Source organism: Salvelinus fontinalis, chromosome 33 (genome assembly GCF_029448725.1).
Source record: "Salvelinus fontinalis isolate EN_2023a chromosome 33, ASM2944872v1, whole genome shotgun sequence".
NCBI classification, from domain to species: Eukaryota; Metazoa; Chordata; class Actinopteri; order Salmoniformes; family Salmonidae; genus Salvelinus; species Salvelinus fontinalis.
The window spans coordinates 41336504-41351317 of record NC_074697.1 but is presented as its reverse complement, the minus strand read 5'-3'; the positions used below and the strand labels follow the sequence as shown (position 1 = coordinate 41351317).

General features: G+C 46.4%; 1 protein-coding gene across 1 annotated transcript in view; it reads left to right on the top strand.

Annotated features, from left to right (window-relative positions):
- Positions 1–14814, top strand: part of LOC129832308 (ankyrin repeat domain-containing protein 13B-like) — a 59131-nt gene that overhangs the window by 3762 nt on the left and 40555 nt on the right. Inside the window, exon 2 of the mRNA XM_055896275.1 lies at positions 11792–11927. Coding sequence (XP_055752250.1) covers positions 11792–11927 — 136 coding nt within the window. The remainder of the gene's footprint in view (positions 1–11791; positions 11928–14814) is intronic.

Here is a 14814-nt window from a genome sequence, read left to right as displayed (position 1 = left end):
CTCGTTTGTCTCTGCTGTGCCATCTGTCTATCCCTGCCTGTAATCTACAGTAAATTTCCCTGACCCGTTATACACAACATCCATCCTCCCCTCTGTCCGTTTCTCGCTCCCGCACCCAACGTATCTTAGTTTTCCCCTGACTCCCCTCTATGGTGCTCCATACCTCCATCTCCTCTCCCCTCTACTTACCTCTACAGTGCAGTGAAATTCTACGCTAATTGCAGCAGTGCAGTGTCACTAGGGATAGGGGTGTGATTCGTCTACATTTAGTTCAATTGCGGAAAGCTTTTAACCGAGAGAGAGAGAGAGAGAGAGGACAGAAACAGACAGCAGTACTCATTAAAGCTTGAAAAGATGTCCCTGCTAATATTGGGTTGCATTTGTGTGCCTGAAAAGGAAAGGAGGAAATTAATGGTACTTCGTGGCCCATATCTGCCTTTGCAAACCATAACGTAGGGACAGACTTACTGTATATTTGCATGCGCAAACACACACACCACACATGCACACGCTCACACGCGTGCACACACCGGTTGTAAATAGCTATGCATAAAACTCTCTGAGGTTAGTACTGATTTCAACCTCCAATTCTCCATCAGTTCACAGACATTGTTTGCGGTATCCTAATCTATATCAACCATCAGACATGGAAAGAGTTGTTCCACAGCAGTCTTGTTATTGTTTCCTGAAACAAACCGCCCCTAAGCAATTCCAGTTTCCGTTACGACATTTTGTCCTGATGTTTGCTTAACCTCGGTATCTTGTTGTCATTTGATTATGCAAATCCAGGGTATTTTCAGCTTCTATTCCGTGCATGAGATCAAATGTGAGGTTCCTACCTTAGAGACAGGAGTAGGTTCCTCCTCGCTTTGCATTGTGGGGGACTTTCCTCTATCCACTGTTTCTCTATTCACAACTTTCTCCTCCCTTCATACAGAATACCATCTGCTGTCTCCTATCACTGAGCAAAGTAATACATGTTATTACATTAGTCTTATGGTGGTCTGGCAAGTGACAACAATGGTTACGAGACATGTTGCCAATATAATGCGTCTTAAAAGTTTTAGTGATTTAACAGTAAAAACCTGTAGCATAATGAAGGTTTGACTTTGGTTTAAAACACTAACACAAGTGTAGATGATTGTGAGGTTTAGTGGTGATTCAGATTAAACACTAAAGGCTGTAGCCTAATGGTTTGCCATTGGTTTGCATATTGTCCCAAATATAAATGTATAGGTGTTCATTTTCACGCTCATCCCCAAGTATGAGAGAGCTTAGAGTCTCTTAGAGTCTCTTCAGTTGGACATGTATCAGAGACTAGTGCTGTCACATCTGTTATCGAGGAGGAGGGAGAGACCCACATATCTCTCCCCGCCCTGCCTGTGACAGGTTCACTGACCATGGCAGAGTTATTTCACCCAGCTCCATCCTCCTCCATCCTCCCTCAGTCCCTCTGCTGCTCTCACCTCTGCCCAGCCGTCCCTCTCGCTCAAATTTACTGGGCTCAGACTGTCAGGCTCCAACTACTCACTCCTGCTCTGGCCTAATTTTCTTTCTCTGACCTGCATTTGGTGATAGAGGGATGGTAATGATATGAGTTATTTCGAGATATCTATAGGTCGATCACACACATGCATCTGATGGCGTGGTCTCATTTGCATACGCCCCACTTACACCATACACTCACATAGAGAATGACTGCATAAAGATACATTATCCCAAGCGCTGTCATGTAGTCATATACCACGTTTGGCTATAACTAGGCTATAACTCTCCAACACATATTGAAAATGGATCAATCACAGTTGTACATAGTAACTACCGAATTTAAAAAGGGTAACACTGAAAATAAGGGGGACAGGTTGATTTTTTTAACCCCTCCCAATGAGCACACATATGATTCTCATGCATGCACTCTCCGCCCACCACAAACATATTTTGGTCTCACAATAAATGATTGATGTTGGTTTAAGTAGCTGCCAGAGAACATTAATGCTAAGCAGAGAGAGTGCAGGAGTAGACAGAGATGTCTATCAATTATGCAGTTTCCACGGAGAGGGAGAGAAGGGAGGTCCAAGGGAGGGATGGAAGGAAGGGTGGAGGAGGAGAGGGAGATAGCAGAGGACCAAGGGAGGGATGGAAGAATGAAGGGTGGATTGAGCCACGGATGGACTACGAGTCAGTCAGTGGATGATTAGGATGAGCAGAGAGAATGGGGAGACCCAGTATGACATAATATCCTTACTGTAACCACCTGGGCCAGTCGATTCTGTAAGTGCCTCTGTGTAGGAGTGCTGATCTGGGAGAAGGTCCCCCCAATCTTATTCATTATGATCTAAAATGCAAAACTGATCCTACATTAAATCAGCATCTATACTGAGATTCTAGCTAATGTCTGGCCTGTGTGTGTGGGTGTGTAGGTCTGTACGTGTTTGTGTGCTAGATAGTATGGCTCTATTTGTGGGCTGTTTGTTGGTCAGAACCACATGTGAATGAGTAAGTGTGCCACTGTGTTTCAGGGTTAATGTGTGCACTAGTGTGAAGACATGAGGATGAGGTGTGGACTAAGAGGTGGCGAGTGTCTGTGTACCACAGCAGAAAAGTGATACATTTGAGTGTATTGGTTTAGCGTGTCAGTTCTATACCGTAACTGACCAATAATGTTATCAGAGTGTTGTTGTCAAGAGTGGTTTCCTTTTTTAATATATACATATATTTTTTTAATCTAATTTTACTAAACAGATCAAGAGAGAGAGAGGACTTGTGTCTGATTGCGTGTTTGTTTGTGTGAGAAAGTGGCTGCTGTAGTGTTTCTATTTGAGTGTCTCAATGGTGTAAAAATAACATCAGACTGAGTCAATGGGGGCCACTTGTCTTAAACAATAGGAGTTTCCTGAACACTCCCTCTCTATTCTCTCCCTTACTTACCACACCTCTCCGCCATAGTCAAGACTTCTTAGAATGCTCTATGCTCTTATACTTAATTAGCTTTATACAACGGGTGGGTCTAATCCTGAATTGGTTAAAACCGCATTCCAGCCGGTGTCTATTCCACAAGTTACCAGCGACTAATTCTATGACGTTAAATTGCCTATTTACTCTGTTCCAACTGACTGCGCAATCCACTGTCTCATCAGCCCAGCCAGGCAATTTATAAACTTGATCTCCACTATAAAAAGCATCAAGACATTATCTCACATTTCTTTTAGACTAACATTTCGTTTTCAACAGTGTAGATTTGCATAAACCTTGCTGTCTGTCTGTCTCAGACATTTAGTCAATACTACAGTAAGAGTAGATTGCCCACCACCTATGTGTTATCCATGCAAAAAAGACAAATAGGCAACATAACATTTAGATTCAGAGTAATAAATAATGTGAATAATTTATCTGAGAAAACCAAAAAACATTTTCCCACATTTTGTTACGATATAGCATTATTCTAAGATGGATTAAACTGTTTTTCCCCTCATCAATCTACACATAATGCACATAAAACATTGCCACAACATGAGGCTGCCGCCACAATGCTTCACCGTAGGGAGAGTGCCAGGTTTCCTTGGTTCAGTCTTGGTTTCATCAGACCAGAGAATCTTGTTTCTCATGGTCTGAGAGTCCTTTAGGTGGCTTTTGGCAAACTTCAAGTGGCCTGTCATGTGCTTTTTACTGAGGAGTGGCTTCCACCTAGCCACTCTACCATAAAGGCATGCTTGGTGGAGTGCTGCAGAGATGGTTGTCCTTCTGGAATGTTCTCCCCTCTCCACAGAAGAACTCTAGAGCTCTGTCAGAGTGACCATCAGGTTCTTGGTCATCTCCCTGACCAAGGCCCTTCTTCCCCGATTGCTCAGTTTGGCCGGGCGGTTCCTGTCACGCCCTGACCATAGAGAGCCTTTTTATTCTCTATGTTGGTTAGGTCGGGGTGTGACTAGGGTGGGTAATCTAGGTTGTTTTATTTCTATGTTGGCCTGGTATGGTTCCCAATCAGAGGCAGCTGTTTATTGTTGTCTCTGATTGGGGATCATATTTAGGCAGCCATTGCCCCACTGTGTTTTGTGGGATCTTGTTTATGTGTAGTTGCCTGTGAGCACTCCATAGCTTCACATATCGTTTTTTTTATTTTCTTGATTTGTGCGTTTCACGAATAAAAAGATGTCGAACCCATATCACGCTGCGCCTTGGTCCGAATGTTATTTAGACGATCGTGATAGAAGATCCCACCACACCAGGACCAAGCAGCGTGCCCAGGAGGAGAAGGTATCCTGGGCTTGGGAGGAGATCAAGGAGGAGAGGATATCCTGGATTTGGGAGGAAATAATGGGAGGACACGAAAGCCTTCCTTGGAAGCAGACGCAAGGAGAGAAGGGAAGACAGCGACGACGCCGGGGTTCGCAGCCACAACGAAAGCCCAAAGAACAGCCCCAATAAAAAAAATTGGGGGGGCACACGGGGTGGTCGGCAGAGCAGAGGAGTGAACCAGAGCCAATCTGGGAGAAGATGGAGAAATTGGAGGAGAGTGAACGGAGAGAGTCAGAGACCGTCAGTGAGTTGATGGAGAAATTGGAGGAGAGAGAAATGAGAGAGTTGTTGTGTTGGTGTATGAGGCACGACATTCGCCCTAAGGAGCGTGTTATCTGTTTGATGCCACCTGAGTCAGCTCTCCGTACTCGTCCTGAGGAGCGTGCTATCAGTCTGGTAAAATCTGTGCCTGCTCCACGCACCAGGTCTCCAGTACGCCTCACCAGTCCGGTACGTCCTGTGCCTGCTCCTCGCACTCGCCCCGAAGTGCGTGCCACCAGTGCGGTACCACCTGTGCCGGCTCCACGCACTAGGCCTACAGTGCGCCTCCCCAGTCCGGTACGTCCTGTGCCTGCTTCTCACACTCGCCCTGAAGTGCGTGTCACCAGTCTGTTGCCACATGTGCCAGCTCCACGCACCAGGCCTCCAGTGCGTTTTCCCAGTTCGGTACATCCTGTGCCTGCTCCTCGCACTTGCCCTGAAGTGCGTGTCACCAGTCCGGTGCCACCTGTGCCGGCTCCACGCACCAGGCTTCCATCCCCCAGTCCGGAGCTTCCGCCGACGGTTTACAGTCCGGAGCTTCCGGCGACGGGTTACAGTCCGGAGCTTCCGGCGACGGTTCAAAGTCCGGAACCTCCTGGGACGATCCACAGTCTGGAATCTCCTGCGACGGTCCACAGTCCGGAACCTCCTGCGACGGTCCACGGCCCGGAACCTCCTGCGACGGTCCACGGCCCGGAACCTCCTGCGACGGTCCACGGCCCGGAACCTCCTGCGACGGTCCACAGTCCGGAACCTCCTGCGACGGTCCACAGTCCGGAACCTCCTGCGACGGTCCACGGTCCGGAACCTCCAGCGACGGTCCACGGTCCGGAATCTCCAGCGACGGTCAATGTTCCGGAACCTCCAGCAAGGGTCTACGGTCCGGAGCTTCCAGGCAAGGCGTCCAGTCCAGCTCCATGGCAGGAGCCTTCCTTTGCGCCGATGTCCAGTCCAGGCATGGCATCCAGTCCTGCTCCAAGGCCGGAGCCTTCCTCTGCGCCGATGCCCAGTCCAGGCACGGCGTACAGTCCCGCTCCATGGCAGGAGCCTTCCTCTGCGCCGATGTCCAGTCCATGCACGGCGTCCAATCCCGCTCCAAGGCCGGAGCCTTCCTCGGCGCCGGTGCCCAGTCCAGCTCCAAGGCCAGAGCCTTCCTCTGCACCGATGCCCAGTCCAGGCACAGTGTCCAGTCCCGCTCCAAGGCCGGAGCCTTCCTCTGCGCCGATGCCCAGTCCAGGCACGGTGTCCAGTCCCGCTCTATGGCAGGAGCATTCCTCTGCGCCGATGCCCAGTCCAGGCACGGTGTCCAGTCCCGCTCTATGGCAGGAGCCTTCCTCTGCGCCGGTGCCCAGTTCAGGCACGGCGTCCAGTCCCACTCCAAGGCCGGAGTCTTCCTCTGCGCCGGTGCCCGGTCCAGTCCCGCTCCATGGCAGGAGCCTTCCTCTGCGCCCAGTCCAGGCACGGCGGCTAACCCAGCTCCATGGCCAGGGTCCTCCTCTGTGCCGAGGCCCAGTCCGGGCACGGCGTTCTACCCGGCTCCATGGCCGGACCCGGGGTCTGGGCGGGGGCCAAGTCCCGCACCAGAGCCGCCACCGATGCTGGCGAATCCGCGAGCGGAGTGGGTACTTCGCCCCGCACCGGAGCCGCCACCGACGCTAGATGCCCACCCGGACCCTCCCCTATAGAGTCAGGTTTTGCGGCCGGAGTCCGCACCTTTGGGGGGGTGGGTACTGTCACGCCCTGACCACAGAGAGACTTTTTTATTCTCTATGTTAGTTAGGTCGGGGTGTGACTAGGGTGGGTAATCTAGGTTGTTTTATTTCTATGTTGGCCTGGTATGGTTCCCAATCAGAGGCAGCTGTTTATCGTTGTCTCTGATTGGGGATCATATTTAGGCAGCCATTTCCCCACTGTATTTTGTGGGATCTTGTTTATGTGTAGTTGCCTGTGAGCACTCCATAGCTTCACGTATCGTTAATTTTTTTTCTTGTTTTGTGCGTTTCACAAATAAAAAGATGTGGAACCCATATCACGCTGCGCCTTGGTCGGAATGTTATTTCGACGATCGTGACAGTTCCACACTTCTTCCATTTAAGAACGATGGAGGCCAATGTGTTCTTGGGGACCTTCAATGCTGCAGGAATGTTTTGGTATCCTTCCCCAGATCTGTGCCTCGATACAATCCTGTCTCGGAGCTCTACGGAAAATTTCCTTCAACCTCATGGCTTGGTTATTACTCTGAAACTCACTGTCAGCTGTGGGACCTTATATAGATAGGTGTGTACCTTTCCAAACAATGTCCAATCAATTTAAATTACAACAGGTGGACTCCAATCAAGTTGTAGAAAAATCACAATGTTCAATGGAAACAGGATGCACCTGAGCTCAATTTCAAGTCTCATAGCAAAGGGTCTGAGCGTCTGTCTTTTATTTGTAATACATTTGCAAAAATTCTAAAAACCTGTTTTCGCTTTGTCAAAATGGGGTATTGTGTGTAGATTGATGAGGGAAAAAAGTAATTTAATCAATTTTAGAATAAGGCTGTAACAAAAAATGTGGAAAGGGGGTCTGAATACTTTCCGAATGCACTGTATATACAAAGAGATATCAATAGAAAACAGGTCAAACTAAATTAAGTGCAGCTAGTTGCAGTCTTTTCAGCTTCAGTTTGAAGGGATTCTTAGCTGTGTTGTTGGCTAGCTCCTCTGAACAACAGAGAGCACATTTTCTATGCTAGGTGAAATCGCGCATCATTTGCTCATTATTATGGATGTATCACAATATATGTCACTAGAAAACAGTTAAACAAATGCAAATGCAGCTACTTTGTTGTTATTCTTACTGCACTGTTTGACGTGACTGTCAGTTAGCCGTAGTTGGCTAGCTAGCAAGCAAGGGATAAGAACGTTGCCAGCCAGTATGGCAATAAAACATTTAGAATGAACGACTTGTTCTGTCCATAGATACAGAACAAAAATAATTAACAACTGGGTCGTGTCTCTGGCAACCGATAGAACAAACGACCAGACGGCTTGGGTAGCAACCCGTTGATAATGCCCTTGAAGCCGGTGTTTGGAGGATATATTGGCACAGTTTTCCGGCCCGAGAAGAAACACCAGATTCTAGCGCATTATCACTTAAATATTGTAGCGAATGGTGACAGTGCAACACCCCTTGTGGCTTTTGAACCCATGCCTCCCAGCCTGTAGGCAATCTTGCTAACCAAGGCAATCTCATCCAACACAAGGTTGTAATGAGCTTAGTTAGACAACAATCGTTCAAATATTCCCCCTCAAATCGTCAGAATACTACCACAATCTTTTGCTGCTCTGCTCTTGCTGTTTATGTACTTTTCACCGTTATCTGCCAGTTTCACTCCCTTTCTTCTATCCATCCATCCATCAATCCATTCTCTCTCTCTCTCTCTCTCTCTCTCTCTCTCTCTTTCCTCAGTGTCATCCCCAGGGACACTTGGAGGGCCCTACAAAGCCACACTGACATCAATCGCTCACTACCCATTATTCAGTACACCCACAGCCTACGCCATCACCACCCTCTCTATCTCACAGTGCAGCTGCCGCCACTCAACCAGTCAGCTCCAACGCATAGCACACCTTCCTCCTCCTTCTCCCTCTCTCCCGCCTCTTCTTCTCTTGGTTGCTATAGCGATACACCTCTATTCTCTCCCTCTATTCCCTCCACACCTCGTCCTTCACCTCTGACAGTGCATGTGTGGATTCCTCCTCCTGTTTTTCTGCCGTTCCATTTCTCCTCTCCTCTCCGGTGTCCCCCTACCCCCTCTTTGGGATTAGGAGCCCCGGTTGTTGCTTACGATCAAGCGGTGGCGTCACTAGCACAAACCCTGGGCTTGCTAATTACAGAACACGGCGTGGCCCCCAGGGAGGCCCCTGGAGAGAGAGGGAGAGCAGCGGGGGAAATGAGGAGGCTCCACGTGGGAGGAGGGAGGCTGCTCCTGGTGAAAAACAACCCAGCCTCATCCCTGTGATATACTGTACAACACACTCCACAATAACACACTGCAAAGTATACTGAACACACCAACACCAACCGTCGGGGCTGCACTGACCTGCACTGGGGCACTCGTGAACCAAAACGCAAGCCCTCTGTCGTGGAAATGTCCTGTATTACTCAATAAAGAGAGAGAGAGAGCCAACCACACACAAGTCAGAGTTAAATTATATATTCCATCTTTAATATATATATATATATATATATATATATATACAAGCTTCACCAAAGCCCTTTAATGACTCTCAGATCAATTCAGTGTCTATAAATAAATTCTCTGAGAGTGCCTACAAAACAATTCTTAGTTTCATTTATAGCCAAGATACACCCCTCTCAACTTACAAAGAATCCTTTACCTGAAAGAAGAGTATCCTATCGCTAGACAGCATCAGCTATAAATCATCGTTCAGTTTGATCTCCCAAGACAAGGTTTAAATCTCATGCTTGATACTTCACTGTCTACCAAAACATTACCTCATCCAATGGCATATATCAATTGTCATTTCTAGATACTCCCAAACCTGGACAAACTCAAAATCAGACAGTGAGCCCCTTAGGTCAAATACTAGGTCAAGATAAGGGCAACCTCAGAGGGAACATACAATGGTTCCAAACACGGTCAAACTCCTTCCCCCTATGAGAAAAGTAGGAAGTGACTGGCGTACAGACATTGTATGAGATAATTAACTGGTTTCCCAATTAATAACTCCATCCCATGGTTTAGGAATAGTTACAAACAACGTTCCCATAAGAAACCAACATTCCATTCTGTCCTCCTCCCCTTCTGATATTCTACATAGCACCACATGGATTAACAGATACATTGACATACGAAGACAAGCCTTACCTCTCAACTCTCTGGCACCAAAATACCAATCCCTAGCTCAGAAGATTCTAATGACAAGTATCTCACAAGCATATGATGAAAATAACATCTTATCTGTTACTTAGCTAAATCTGATTCTGCCACGACACCTCACACAACACAACAGTGTGTGTACTTTGTGATTTGAAACATTTCCAATGCAAATATGAATAGACACAAAGCTCGGATGGAAGTATACCATAAAGCTATTGCGCTTATTCCCTGTTACAACTGCTCCTCCCCTCACAACAGCAAGCTCCATCCATCCATCCATCCATTTCCATGCGTTGTCATTTCTTCAATACATTTTCCACATCCACCAGTAAGGCAGATTCAGATTCCTCAGAGCGTCTCCTTGTGTGCATCCCAAATGGCACCCACACCAGGGCCCTCACAGGGCCCCCACAGAGCTCTGGTCAAAAGTAGAGCACTAAAGAGGGAATAATGTGTCATTTGGGACGCACCCGTCGCCTTCTATCAGCCTCCCTCATTAGGATGTCAGCGTGTGGTTGGTTTATTCTTGACCTTGGAACCTGCCAGGTGCTCTAATGAACTTTGTTTAATCATAAGCCAGAGACCAGATTTATAGACAAAGAGACTTGCTGATTTAGACCAACTAGACTGCAGAGCAGAGAGCCTACATCAAACACACTGCAGTAGTCTACTAGACTGGTATAGCTACTGTATCAAAACTGAGGCAGGAAGAGGCTGAGACAGACAGAGAGAGATGGTGTTTCCTAAAAAGGTCCAGTTGCCAGGACCACAAATACAAATTCCTTCTAGACACCGTTGCCCTAGAGCACACAAAAAACGATACATACCTCGGCCAAAACATCAGTGCCAAAGGTAACTTCCACAAAGCTGTGAACGATCTGAGAGACAAGGCAAGAAGGGCCTTCTATGCCATCAAAAGGAACATAAAATTCGACATACCAATTAGGATCTTGCTTAAAATGCTTGAATCAGTTATAGAACCCATTGCCCTTTATGGTTGTGAGTTCTGGGGTCCGCTCACCAACCAAGAATTCACAAAATGGGATAAATACCAAATTAAGACTTTGCATGCAGAATTCTGCAAAAATATCCTCAGTGTACAACATGCAACACCAAATAATGCATGCAGAGCAGAATTAGGCCGATACCAGCTAATTATCAAAATCCAGAAAAGAGCCGTTCAATTCTACAACCACCTAAAAGGAAGCAATTCCCAAACCTTCCATAACAAAGCCATCACCTACAGAAAGATGAACCTGGAGAAGAGTCCCCTAAGCAAGCTGGTCATGGGGCTCTGTTCACAAACACAAACAGACCCCACAGAGACCCAGGACAGCAACACAATTATACCCAGCCAAATCATGAGAAAACATAAAGATAATTACTTGACAGACACATTGGAAAGAATTTACAAAAACATTTTGCAAACTAGAATGCTATTTGGCCCTAAACAGAGAGTACACAGTGGCAGAATACCTGATCCAAACTTAAGGAAAGCTTTGACTATGTACAGTGAGCATAGCCTTGTTATTGAGAAAGGCCGCCATAGGCTGGCCTGGCTCTCAAAAGAAGACAGGCTATGTGCACACTACCCACAAAATGAGGTGGAAACTGAGCTGCACTTCCTAACCTCCTGCCAAATGTATGACCATATTAGAGACAAATATTTACCTCAGATCACACAGATCCACAAAGAATTCTAAAACAAACACAATTTTGATAAACTCCCATATCTATTGGGTGAAATACCACAGTGTGCCATCACAGCAGCAAGATTTGTGACCTGCTGCCACAAGAAAAGGGCAACAAGTGAAGAACAAACACCAAGTGTAAATACAACCCATGTTTATGTTTATTTATTTTCCCTTTTGTACTTTAACTATTTGCACATAATATTTGCACATAACATATTTGCACATAACATAATAACATTTGAAATGTCTTTATTCTTTTGGAACTTTTGTGAGTGTAATGTTTACTATTAATTTGTATTGTTTATTTCACTTTTGTTTATTATCTACTTCACTATGGCAATGTTAACATATGTTTCCCATGCCAATATCGCCCTTGAATTGAAATTGAGAGAGCGAGAGAGAGAGATTAACTCTAGAGAATGACAGAGACGTTACATCTAGACACTTACAGTGTAACTCACTATATAAAGCCGACCCATCTAGAACACTGGCACTCCGTTCATGTGAGGATGTGATAGCTCAATTATCACCTGTCTCTTCTCCTTCCATCACTCTCTCCTCCATACTTCCTCCACCCTATCTCTCTCCTTGCCAGATGAGCCCTGTACGCCATACAATACAATGACCCCAATTCTCTCCTCTTCTCCCTCAGGTGGATGTGGAGACCCTGGACCCCCGGGGTCGGACTCCCCTCCATCTGGCTGTCACTCTGGGTCACCTGGACTGTGCCCGCCTGCTCCTCCAACATGGTGCTGACGTCAGCAAGGAGAACCGCAACGGCTGGACGGGTGAGACAGGGAGGGGTTGTAATAGTACGGTGGCAATTCGCTCCACCCCCAATAATATCTGCTAAACACGTGTATGTGACCAATAAAATGTGATTGATTTAATTTGTGTAGTAATAGTAGTAGTAGTGGTGATAGTAGTAGCAGTAGTAGGCCTATTAGTAGTAGGAGGAGGAGTGGTAAGAGTAGTAATGATGGTAGTAGTAGTAGTAGTAGTAGTAGTAGTAGTGGTGATAGTAGTAGCAGTAGTAGGCCGATTAGTAGTAGGAGTAGTAGGAATAATAGTAGGAAGAGTAGTAGGAGTAGTAGTAGTAGTAGGAGTAATATTAGGAGGAGTAGTATGAGTAATAGTAGTGGGCCTATTAGTAGTAGGAGTAGTAGGAGTAATAGTAGGAAGAGTAGTAGGAGTAGTAGTAGTAGAAGTAGTAGGAGTAATAGTAGTAGTAGTAGTAGTAGTAGGAGTAATAGTAGGAAGAGTAGTAGGAGTGGTAGTAGTAGGAGTAAAAGTAGGAGGAGTAGTAGGAGTAGTAGCAGTATGAGTAATAAGAGTAGGAGGAGGAGTAGGAGGTAGTAGGATGAGGAGTAGGGGGTTTAGGAGTAGTAGTAGCAGGAGTAGTAGTAGTAGGAAGCGTAGTAGTGGGAGTAGGAGTAAAACGAGTGCGAGGAGTAGTAGGATGAGGAGTAGGAGGCGTAGGAGTAGGAGGAGTAGGAGTGGTAGTAGGAATAATAATAGGAGTAGTAGGAGTAATAGTAGAAAGAGTAGTAGTACTAGTAGGATTAGTAGTAGTAGTAGGAGTAGTAGGAGTAGTAGTAGTAGTAATAGTAGTAGTAGAGGGCGGAGTCGTAATAAGAGTAGTAGGAGTAATCGTAGTAGTAGGAGTAATATGAGTAGTAGAAGTAGTAGGAGTAATATGAGTAGTAGAAGTAGTAGGAGTAATAGGAGTAGTAGGAGTAGTAGTAGGAGGAGGAGTTGGAGTAGTAGTAGTAGTCGGAGTAGGAGTAGTAGTAGTAGTAGGAGTAATAATATGAGTAGTTGTAGTAGTAGTAGTAGGAGTAGTAGTGGTAGTAGGAGTAGTATGAGTAGTAGTAGGATGAGTAGTAGTAATAATAGTAGTAGAGGGAGGAGTAGTAATAAGAGTAGTATGAGTAATCGTAGTAGTACAAGTAGTAGGAGTAGTAGTAGGAGGTGGAGTAGTAATAAGAGTAGTAGGAGTACTCGTAGTAGTAGGAGTAATAGGAGTAGTAGGAGAAGTAGTAGGAAGAGCAGTTGGAGGAGTAGTAGTAGTGGGAGTAGGAGGAGTAGTAGTAGTAGGAGTAATAATAGGAGTAGTATCGGTAGCACTAGCGATAGAAAACTTTATCTACCCTCAAGGGGAAATATTTTTTTCAGCAGAATCATCCATAAAACACAACAGGCATGTGTACTGTGAAAGCATAGATAAATTGGCTAGGAGAAGTCTAAATAGTGACTCATAATTAAAGGCTGGAAGGATGTACTGTATGGAATCTCTATAGAAATAGATTGAGGTGATTGGATTCTACGAATAGGAACCATTTGTTTGTGGATTGATGGTGAGCCAAATGAGAGTTGTGGATGGATCACATCAAGTAATTAGGCACACTTGCTTTTAAATGCACTTATTGATCATTTAAAATGAAATTGAAATTGATTGGGTAGGTTAGTCAGAGTTTCCTCAGAGAGCTGGTTAGTCTGAGTTTCCTCAGAGAGTTGATTGAGAACTGTGGCACTGGGAAGGGACCTGTATAGTATTGTAAGGCACGACGCTGGAGATAGGAACCAGGTACATGGAGAACATTTAATCAACTACGGAAATAAAACAGGAAAGGACCAGCGTCTGGACGGGACAAAATAACGAAATCAATGCTGACACAGGGAATAACGTGAGGAACAGACAGATAAAGGGAAGGCAATCAACTAATAATAGAGTTCATGTGAGACCAATGAGGCGCTGGTGCGCGTAACGAAGGGGACAGGTGTGCGTAAAGATAGGCAGTCTAGCGAGGGAGCAGGTATGACATCACCCCTCCCCTCGCGTCCCATGGGGGGGCGAGCCTGACAGGCCGGCTGAGGCATGGGCGCTGGGCAAGCCGGCTGGGGCGTAGAAGCCTGATGAACTGGCAGAGGCGTGGGAGCTTAGCGAACCGACTGAGGCGTGGGAGCCTGAAGATCCGGTTGAGGCGTGAAAGCCCATCGATCCCGCTGCGGCGTGGAAGCCCGATTATCCGGTGGAGACGTAGTGCCCTGACGAGCTGGCTGGGTGTAAAAGATCTGGCTGAGGCCCGACGTAGGATGGGCGCCTTCCGAGCCAACCGGGGCAAGGAAACCTCTCAAGCCAGCTAGGGCGTGGAAGCCCGACGAGCTGGTTAGGTACCCCCGGTTCCATCGGCGACCTCGAGCGCCAGAGAGAGGGAGAGCGGGAGCAGGCATGACAAGTATACTTAAGCAATAAGACACCTCAGGGGTTTTTGGTATATGGCCAAAAATATACTCCGCTTTGCGTCGGGCTTAAGAACAGCCCTTAGCCGTGGTATATTGGACATATACCACGAACCCCTGAGGTGCCTTATTGCTATTATAAACTGGTTACCAACATAATTAGAGCAGGAAAAACAAATGTTTTGTCATACCCATGGTATACGGTCTGATATACAGAGGCTGTCAGTCAATCAGCATTCAAGGTTCAAACCACCCAGTTTATAATATACTATAGTGTAGTGTAGTATTGTGTATAGCATAGCACAGCATAGCATAGTTCAGAGCAGCACAGTACAGTCCAATATACACTATTAGGTACACCCATCTAGTACCGGGTCAGACTCCCCTTTGCCTCTAGGACAGCCTGAATTCTTCAGGGCATGGAAACGTTGC